This window comes from Opisthorchis viverrini (assembly GCF_000715545.1).
Source record: "Opisthorchis viverrini unplaced genomic scaffold opera_v5_399, whole genome shotgun sequence".
NCBI classification, from domain to species: domain Eukaryota; kingdom Metazoa; phylum Platyhelminthes; class Trematoda; order Opisthorchiida; family Opisthorchiidae; genus Opisthorchis; species Opisthorchis viverrini.
The window spans coordinates 419851-430380 of NW_008752058.1; the positions used below are offsets into that span (position 1 = coordinate 419851).

General features: G+C 44.0%; 1 protein-coding gene across 1 annotated transcript in view; it reads right to left on the reverse strand.

Moving 5' to 3' along the window:
* Positions 1-9706, reverse strand: part of T265_15242 (hypothetical protein) — a gene marked incomplete at both ends in the record, with an annotated part of 13343 nt that extends 3637 nt beyond the window's left edge. Inside the window, 2 exons of the mRNA XM_009177202.1 lie at positions 5944-6083; positions 9618-9706. Of these exons, the coding sequence (XP_009175466.1) occupies positions 5944-6083; positions 9618-9706 (229 nt within the window). The remainder of the gene's footprint in view (positions 1-5943; positions 6084-9617) is intronic.
* Between the last annotated feature and the right edge of the window lie 824 nt (positions 9707-10530).

A 10530-nucleotide genomic window follows, 5' to 3' on the forward strand; every position in this document is an offset into this window, starting at 1 on the left:
TGGCTGTCGAGAGTTTTCAACAAACTTGTGAGTAGTTTCCTTCATGAAGAAAGACCCTTCTTTCCACCTGACAATATAAAGACAACAATCAGGCCGCTGGTTTTACGTGATCTCAAGGTCATTGTGCGCCAGCAGTATGTTGAGCTTCGCAATAATATTTCCCCGGAGAAAAGTAATTACTACCCCATTCGGTCGAACTTTAAGTGGATAAAACGACAAAAACCTGACATGCAAAGAAAATTTGGAACAAACATCCAGCGATACACAAAGCAGGCATTAACCAGGAGCCTTTTTCATTTTTGCTTGAGTCGGTGTGCTGGAAGATATCCAGATGACTAGCCTAACCCCACCGCTCATCCAACTGGATGTGAGTGATATAAAGTAGATGCCTGCTAAAATTCGCCATTTGAAGGACTTGAATAAATGAACATAGCGAAGATGTAGGTGACTGTGGGAATTCATGTCAGTGTGGCTCGGTCTTCACCAGTTAGACCCATTTAAAGTTTCCAATCAATAATCGCACGCTGGACAATACTGCACACTCAGGTAACACTAAGCGTGATGCTTGAAACAGATACCATGAAAGGGCTATCGGTCTATTCTCCACGTATCTCTTCGAGCAGGCGTTCTAGCCACATTGCTGGTATAAATGGGCTACATCACTACTTACCTGCTGGTTTTGGTGACCTCAGCAGTATAAATATATTCCACGACTTACCCCGCATATTTGTGAATTAGAAACATCTTTTTAGGTGATTGCGGTCTGCAACTTTGCGGAACTTCGAAAGTGTTCCAAATTTTGATCAAAACTGAGTTTTTTATTTTCGGAGTGCCTCCATAGATATCACTGCATTAAGAAGAATCAGGTGAGTAAGAAACGTATCGGAAGCGTTAGGTCACAATAGGATTTCTCAGCGGAGACACGCTGACCCGCAGACGCAAGTCGAACCCCCCCAGTTGGAAACAACGTGGAATGTGGAGTAATATGTTTGAATTGTAACGATGTTGACGGAAGGGTGTACACTCCAAGGATAGCCCCTAACGCAATTTGCCCCTCGTTTATCTTCAATTCAGGACGGACCGAACAAATAGGTAAGTTCTTCGCGGTTACGGTAATGCTTGCTCACCAAGAATAATTGGACATATTGGTGTAAACGTACTGTTGTCCATATTTACCTCATTTTGTCTGCTCAACATTTGGAGAGTAGAGCGTTGTGTCACGCTCAGTATCGCACCTCAAAACGGCTTAAAGAAATGGCACAAAATTGATTGTTGACCTATAAAATGTCGCCTGAACGCCGAATAGAATTTTATCTCCACAAAAGTTCATTCAGCTCATTCGTATGAGCGTTTGAAACGCTCAGAGATTTCAAATAAAAGAAGGTAATTTTTAAGCGATTTTATTAGAAAAGATATTTTGTATTCTTCAAGAAATACGGGAGGCATTTGGGCGCAAAAATCGGTTATCTGAACTTTTTGCAGTGTGTGCAATTGAAGTTCTGATGAAAAGATTTGTAAATTGGTGGCCACACTTACTGGGATTGTGGGGTGTGCAAGCGCAGATATTTTCAGCACAACTGATGATATCCGTTTCGTCTGTCGTGGAAAAACGATGATTCTTCTGTGGTCACGTTTTCAACCACCAAATCGGAGTCACTAACCGAATGAATGGTAAATTGTCGCTAAAGTTCGAAACACGAGCTTCCACTATTTGCGCTTCAAAACAGCATCACGGAAAAAAGAGCGAAAATAAACCAGTCAGTTTAGTCCACCACTATTCCTGGTTCAAATCACACGGAGTAGTTTCCGACGGACTTTTGGTATCCGAAGAACGACCCACATTCAACCAAAAGAGTACTGCAGGACAGAGCGATTGGGTTCTACGTGAACCCCAACGGGGGAGGTTTTAACAAAAGCTCACAATGGCACACCCATTTGGTTTCGACGGGAGATTCGCCTGGAACCCAGATGAATTCCTCTCTCCCTTAGGCAAATAAACTAGTTTCAACGAACACGATCAACGTCATATCGGAGGCTATGTTAGGAGATTCAGCTGAACCTCAGTTGAGTTTCCCTTCAAGACTTAACTGGTATTTGTCAGAGTAAGTGTCGACCGGTGGCCCATCTAGGTATCAGAGGAATCCCAGTTGAGTATGATGGACAAAAGCCGTCAGCCAGTACGCTATTCAAGAAATCGAAATAAGTTTCTTGATGTTGTCCATTTCAAAGAATATTCCCGGACACGTCACAAGCAATGAACCGCGTTATCATTCTGAATTCAGACCATTCCTTGGCTCACAATTTATCTGCACATGTGCTCCGGTTGGTTGTAAGGTGCGAAATGAGACTACTTAAAAGAAAGCAGTATATCTCGAAGCCCGTTGAGGTCTCTGTTCAGGAGTTTCCGTTAACCTCATCAAGATCATCGTCTTAGAAAGGGGTAAACATTTTTACCAGTAAAACAATTCTCCAGCGTGCGAAGAAGTTTGGAAAAGGTGTGTTGGCGATGCATCATTCAGTAAAACGTTTCAACCTGGTGGTGGGTTTTGGCACCGTTATGTACCAATTATATACATACCAATTTCTGCACTAAAACAGTGGAACTTGGAAAAACCGTTCTGGGTAACGAAAGTACTGAAACTTTCCAGTACTGAAAGTACTGGAGACTAACAACCGCCGCGAGGGCACTTAAAAAATTAGCGCAATGCTTTCAGACTTCATGTAGATGGAACCCAAAAAGTACGCAGTTTATCTCTCACGACAAGGGGCGCTACATAGCACATCAACTGTGAAGGGATTTCTTCCAAAGGAACTTCATATATACTGAAATATTTTCAGTAAAACATTTGCCCTCATTTCGTCATAAATCTTAATGTGCTTTCCGAGTTCATGCTCAGTTGTACAGTCTTACAAACCGGCTGGTGGTGCCATCGAGCCAAAAATTATTCCCCCAAAAGTAGCCGAAGTTTAATCTGTAACAAACGGGTTTCTCACCAACAGGATTTATTGTGACCCGCTTGGGTGAATACGCTCCCCAAAACGATAAATCTCCATGTGATACAGTAAGTGATTTTGCTTTTGTGCACCTCGTTCACTGCAATTTATTCAACTTACATTCAATATGCTTAATCGGAGTAATTAGTTGTATTCAGGTTTTTAGTTTCGTTCGATTACTACTGATGAGGAGGCATGCGAGTAGTATGTGGTTTTCCCGTAAATCCGCTTTGCGTCTCTTGAAAAGTGAGATCTATTACGGAATTTGTGTAGCCTCTTTGTAGCATTTGTTTGGATTTGAGCACCAGTCAGTGAATAGCAAGGAAAAGTTAGGAAGGCGCGTTCAAGGAGAAGATGGATGTTCAGTTTTTGTAAACAAGATGCATATGAGAGTTTGCTTACCTGTCCAATAGTCTGTAACTGCTCAGTTGACACTTTAATAATAACTCCGCAGCGAAGGCCTTCTTCCTTTCACCATACCAGGCATGCGGAAACCTCAGCCTTCTCCCTCGGGTACCAGCTGAAACACATCTGAACAGGACTGTCGGTTTTCTTTGCGCAAAATGGGAGCACGTTCATCTGCTAAGTCATGAGTTGTAATCTATTGAGTTGATTGCCTTTGACCGCCAGCAGGAAAATGAATCCTAATTAATAAACAGTATAACATGATTACATGACTGCATAGTCTCTAGCCTCTGACATTCGGCTTGCTATGTGCCGGTGGGTTTGCATCACTGAGATAAACTTTAGCAGAATGACACGCGGACATCTCACAACACCCCCCCCCCCACATATTGAGGGCAGAAGGAATTGCAATGTGAATCGTATTAATAGCAAATTGTAAGGCTTTATCTCGTCTCTAGATTTTAGTTCCATTGCAAAAGTGACATTCTGACGACTTACCAGCCAATCCATCAGGGAGTTTCGTCAGGAAGTTTCCGTTGATAAACTGGAAAGGCATCGCATGCTGTCAATATTAAAATGAGGTTAACTAAGCGTGTGGGTCAGTGGTAGAGAACATGCCTATTTATAGCAGACCAGGTATTCGTAAGTTGAAAGGCTTTATCCTCTGTGTTTGTTGAGGCCGCGATGCCTTAGGAAGTACTGGTGCTGGAAAATAGCACCGGTTTTGTATCTAAACATTGGCCGCTCGGGTTAATTTGTTCGCCGAGCTTGGTAAACAGCTTTGCAAACATTTTGTCATCATTTGTGAAGACAGCATCACAAATGAATCCTCAAGAAACTTCACAAGGAGGTCACTCAGGAAGCTAATTAGGGCTGGTACAATAGCACAAAATCGAAGCAAATTGGTCATAATCTCAGACATCAAGAACACTGCAAAAACAACGGCAAGGCTTTAGCTTTTGCTTCCAAAATCACGAACACTTCCCGGCAGTCGGAACTAGAAGGAAAATTAAATCCAGTGATGAAGAAGAAAGTTGTATACAGTATCCAATGCAAGGAATGTGACAATCAATCTATGGGACAAACGGAAAGGCAGCTTCCCACAAGACTACACGAACACAAGCCCGCTACAAAGATCGCAAGGGACACGAGTTCGACTAAAGTGGCCCTCCTATAATAGCTGCAGCAAGACTGGAGGAAGAATGTGGATTTATGGAAGCGTGGTACTCCACAGAAGACATTGGGGCATTCGGTGTAGCGCCCTTTCGGCGCCCTACTGCCATGCCCCCCGAAGGTTGCACGAGGACTGGTACACTGCCAGGTTGACAGGAGAAGTCGTGAGGCAGGGGTCGGGATCAAACCACTGACCTTCCGATCAGTAAATTCGCGCTGTATCCACTTGGGACATCTCGCCTACTTACCGAATAAGCTATCAACAAACATATCTAAAGTGATTTTCTTCATAACCACTAGGTGCCAGAGAACACCAGAATCACAGAGCTTCGAGATGTGATTAGACAGGAAACTCACAAAAGAAGCAGGAGGGCCCGATTCAAAGGGGCACAAAATCTGGTTGAAAGTGCCGCCCGGTCAATGAACCAAAGTACCAAAATTACCGGTGAATGCAGAGACATCAGTCAACACAATGGAGATAATAGGGAGGTACAGCCAACTAGTAAATCCCAAGGAGATCAGACCACAACACCATGCAGAGCGAGAAGGGGACTTACTATTTGGGGGGGGGGGAATAAGCTGCCAAAAATAGAAGATGTAGGGTTAACCAACCTTCTCAAATAAACGCGGACCACAATCCCAAGAAGATGACGAACTGACAAAAGAATTCAAGAGAAACACCAAAACCTAACTAGCCAATCACGTTGAGAGATAACACTTAACACGTTAATGGTATATAGACGGATGCAGTCAGACAGGGGGCACGCACCCAGTTGCGAACTGATGATGTCTCCCCACATGTTGACGAAACCCTTGGAAGTCAACCGCCAGGCTCGGCGAACAGATCAACACCCACCCGACCAACAATCAATAAATCTGGGTTACCCAAGTTTACCTGCTGCATAGAAATTCACCCCCTTGACGTTTCCAATATGCTAATATTACATTAGAACAAGTTTTTTTCCTAAATTGTCCCGGTCCCAAGGGTTTTTAGGTCACCGGCGCGGCTTCTCGGGTCTCGTACGCCTCATCATACAGATTTACCGTTTGGTTGCTCAAATGTGGCACGCGGTTCTGGTGAATCTTTCCTGAAATTGTGGAGACGTCGAATTTCCAGCGAACGAACCAGCTTTCGCATTTACAGAGAACTCTGCGGAATTTTGTCAGGAACCCGAGTTTACCCAACCGCGACTAGCCGGTGACGGATATGATTGACAGTGCTCGTTACCGGCATGATCCCGTCAAAGTTAATGATGATGATGATAAATGATGATGTTGATGATGATGATGATGATGATGATGATGATGATGATGATGAACTGATTTGGTATGCCAGCGAGGATTCCATTCTAAGCCCATCAAAGTACTAACCATGGTTACTGAAATTCAATGCGTTTTCCCAAATTACGCATCCATATTGTTCTGTATTGGGACCACTTGGCACATCAACCTGATCTGATCCATACACATCCCCGTCTTCAGTCTGTTGTAGCTGACTTTTGTCTCCGATCCTATAAGCAGAATCACCAACAAGGAACGCAACAGATTTATTGCAAACAAGCGAGTGTGATAGACAAAAAACGGGTCCGCGCTGTTTTAAAGGACACTTTGACCTTGACCCGAGGTATCTGATTGGCCTTTAGTGAAGTATGAGGATCTCAGAAGAGTTTGGGTATTCTGAGATTGTCTTCAGCAATCTGACTTCATTTTCAGTAATGCAAACAGAGATCTCGAGTGCAGATCTGATCTGATCTGATCTATTTGCATCATTTTATTTCTCACATCCCAGTTACAAAGTCGATCGCCCGAGGCTTGGGAGAGTGGTTTGCTATCCAACTGCACATACGATTACTCGTCTGATTACAGTAACTTAACGTTCTACATGGACTGGAACTTCGATGTGCTTCCACAAGAATACAAAGATGGTTTGTCTGGCTACTTCTTCATATGGTATATAAATCGGCAAGTCAACACCGGAAGGACAAGGTGCCTCGTGGCCGATGGAGAAGGTCCAGTTGACGATGACTTTAATGAGTGCAGTTCAGTTCATTTTGATCTATCTTTGTGTGCCACGTATGGGTGAATTAGGTAGCATGAAACGAGAATGATGTATGCCCGTTTAGAACGGTTATCATGGCTTCGGCATCCTTCACCGATAGCCCGAAACCTGTGAATTCTACTCTCATTTCCTGGACAGTCCGACTTGCCCACCATGAAGCATCTCTTGATAAGTCTTTTGTAAAAAAACATTTTAAATGTATGCTTTTCTTGTAGCCCACAAGCCTAGAAACACGGTTTGTTGAATCCCACAAAAGAAGCAACTTCTTTAAATGTATGCTTTCTTGTAGCCCACAAGCCTAGAAACACGGTTTGTTGAATCCCACAAAAGAAGCAACTTCAACAGGATAGACAGACAGGAGCCTGGGGACACACCGTATAACCTACCTTCAGTCACCAACTGCACAGGGAGTTATCACAGAAAAGTCCTTTTTACTTACGTTCTACGAATCAGACTGAGCAATCCTCGCATTCCCCGATCGCAGTTTTTTTGTCGTGCGTGACTCTTATTTCCACAATATCAATGGATTCACTCTCATGTGGACAGGCACGCTCGGTCAGATGGGACGACACCAAAAGATGGAAGAATCATACTCAACTTTCATTCTTATCAAGGCTAATCAGCAGAGCATACCCATGGGTTCTGAAATCCAGACGTTCAAAGTTCGTTAGACGTGTTACAACCTCTCCAACAGTGTACGCTAAATGCCTCTAATTATCAAGTCTGAACGGGCAAAAGTGTTCAAGCTCAAGTTATGTAATCCGATCAACCAAATCTCTACCTGATTGTTTGACCTGTCTTCCGGGAGTCCCCCATACGACCAAAATCAATGGGGTACGCCAACTAGATTGCATCAATAAACGTTGTCGCCTTTGCAGGTCCGTGCGAACGGCGTCACTGTCAAAGTTTCATTCTATCCAATAGAATGCTTGTCTACCTTCAGCCCCATTTGCGTACCTCGCAGGTAGTACATTTTAGTGGTTCAGTTTCCATTGACTCCATCTTCTCTTGTAAGTTACAGCTTCCAACGTGTAAGCTCAATCCGTTAGAGGTAATCGAACAGTGCTGCCAAAAGCACTGCCAAACCGTGGATGTGCGATCCTGTGCTAAGGCCGTGATCTCAAATCAAGGAATTGGTTACTTAGCCTAAACGCACGATCTAGGTGCCCTATCTGACAGGTAACGTGTAGCCTTATTCACCGACGGACGGTCAGTAGTAATTGCGGTGAAGCCGAATTCTACGAACCTCACTTGTGTTTCTTCAGTAGTCGCATTTGGGCAGTGAACAATATATTGAATTGAATGTGGGCAGGCTGTATAGATAGGTAAACATGGTTCTGTAAGAAATTAACAATAAATCATGAGGGGAATAAAAGAAAGGCTTACGGGTAGATTGAACCTTGGGCAGTTAGCAACACAGGATGGCACACGGAGGGCAGCGTGCTATCGGACAAATTAAGCGGGAAAATTGTTGTTCAGTTAAAAATGGGACAAAATTTCAACAACAAGTCCATGGATAAATGTAAGCAAATTGTCTAGAGAAAACGGTTGAGGTAAAGTCAACTTTGTATGAAATGGAACGATTCAGTCTTGAAACTTGAGCAGTCACGGAAAGGTGATGAACTAGCCTGAGGAATAGGGAAACAAACAATTACGTCACGTAATTAACAGCGGATGTCATCCGTAACAAGCTTTAATATTGCCCTGCACTGAAGGCCTGCCTGCCGTTTCCCAAAATTTCAAATTAGTTTTCTATTATATGATGCCAGTTGGTACCACAACCCGCTCATTTCGTTTCTATCTTCAAATGCCTGGTTTGCTTCGTAGGTCACTAAGGTCGGCCTTACCCGTCTTCACAGGTTTCGTTACGTGGGCCATTAGGTCGGGTTCTTTCAGTCCTGCCCCAGCTTTGCTTCGGATTATCGGCCTGGGATAGGTGAACCATGTTTCCACTTACCCGACATGCACCCAAAACTGAATAAAAACAAGGCTTGTAATGTTGTCCGAGGGCGAGATGGCCCAAGTGGTTAGATCGCGAATTTACGGACAGAAAGGTCCGTGGTTCGAACCCGAACTCTGCCTCTCGACTTCCCCTGTCTAAGCTTGGGCAACCTAGCAGTATCTTAGCCCTCGTGCAAACTTCGGGTAGCATGGCAGTTAGGCACCGAAAGGGTGCTACAGCTGGACAGTGTAATGTTGTCCACTGTTGGCAGTTCGAATGACACAAGTGGCCCTGTCTTTAAGTGGCTTCTGTCTTTAAACGACGTCTCTAAACATTGCGAAACGGAACACTTGGCGCGTTTCCCCGCGTTCTCTCTGCCCGACGCGGTATCGGTTGTCACGGTACCCAACGAGAGTTTAAACTGGGCCCCAAAAAGGAACCCACGCGCACCCATGCAGACACGAGTGGCTAGACGACGTTGCAATGCTGGGCTCTCATGTTGACGGGCTGATGTTCAATGTGCATGCATCGTTTTCAGTGGCCAGAACCCAAATTTCACTGGCAGAAATGGCTAGTGCTGTGATATGGATGAACGGTCGTATGATATGACGTACAGCGAAGTAAGAAAGCATCGCTTGATCCATACACACACACACACATACACTGGACGGTCAAAACACCATTTCAGGATTCGTACGCGAGGGTCGTGTGTTCCCGGTGGGTACCAGAGGACAACGATCCGGGAAAATTTCGAGAGAAAAAAACGCCCTAGTCCATCCAATACCTGTTATTCAGCCTGTATGACCAACTGGTCGCAAAATAAAATACCATCAAGAATCTAACAGCTCGATCCGTGTTTTGTATGTAGACATGTGGTCAAGGACTTGCGGCAGCCTAACTAAACCGGTTGGCTAAATAAAACTTCTCAGTTTGCAGTTGGTATACGACAATATTCAAAACACTCCTAATATGCGGTTAACTTCGGTAGGATTATTTGTAATTATTCACCCATAACCTTGACTTCAACCATGAGCTTCCATTTACTTGCTGTTTATCAAAGAACAACGCGAGTCTCCCATTCGAAGTAGGAACAGTTTTTTGTGGAAATCTTTCACGCTGTGGCAATCCTGCATCAATAAAGGTGTCTTTGCCTCTCGTTTCCATGCCGCATCTAATCTAGGAGAAAATCAATAAAATGTTTATTTTTTCAGGGCCAACAACCGAAATAAAATTGTTCCGCGATTGCTTAACTTGCTGGTTACGATAAATACTAGTAGATTTGCGCTTCAATTCACACATTTCCTACTTCGAAATGGTTGAACTCTGCCCGATCGAATATGAACTTCGAAGTCTTGAACTGACTGGCCAATTTATTTCCACAACAGTTTACCTACTAACCGAGTAGGCAACTAGTACCAGTGCTTGTAACGCAGCACTGCAAACGACAAAGAGCCCTTGCCGACGGGAATGTAGGATGATGAATTTTACTGGGAACGCCTGGCTACCCACAACAGATGGATTTTCCACTAAGTTGATGGCCCCAGAAGCTGTTCATGAATCATGAGCAGCCTGTGTGCAGCGCATTCAGCTGGGGGATATCATAAACGAGAGATTCAATTGAGTCTCCCGTGAAAACCAAATTGAGTTGCGAATGAGTATTGACAAAGTTCATGCTGCATATGGTCCCAGGTAGTTTGGTTGAATCAAAGCTCTCCCTTTTATGCCCAAATACAATTACTAACACGCCTTCATGAAGAGAATGATTCCAATACTGCAGAAATCAATTCCCACAACTGCCGCGAGGGCGAACAGTTGCATGTTCAATGAATGGATACGACTCTAAGTGTTCAGCGGCGCTGCGCTCTGCATATAGGATGTACACGGAAGCATACGGGTCTACATATAACTGCTATGTATATACATGTATGTAATATATGTGTCATGAGTATAGGCAGTT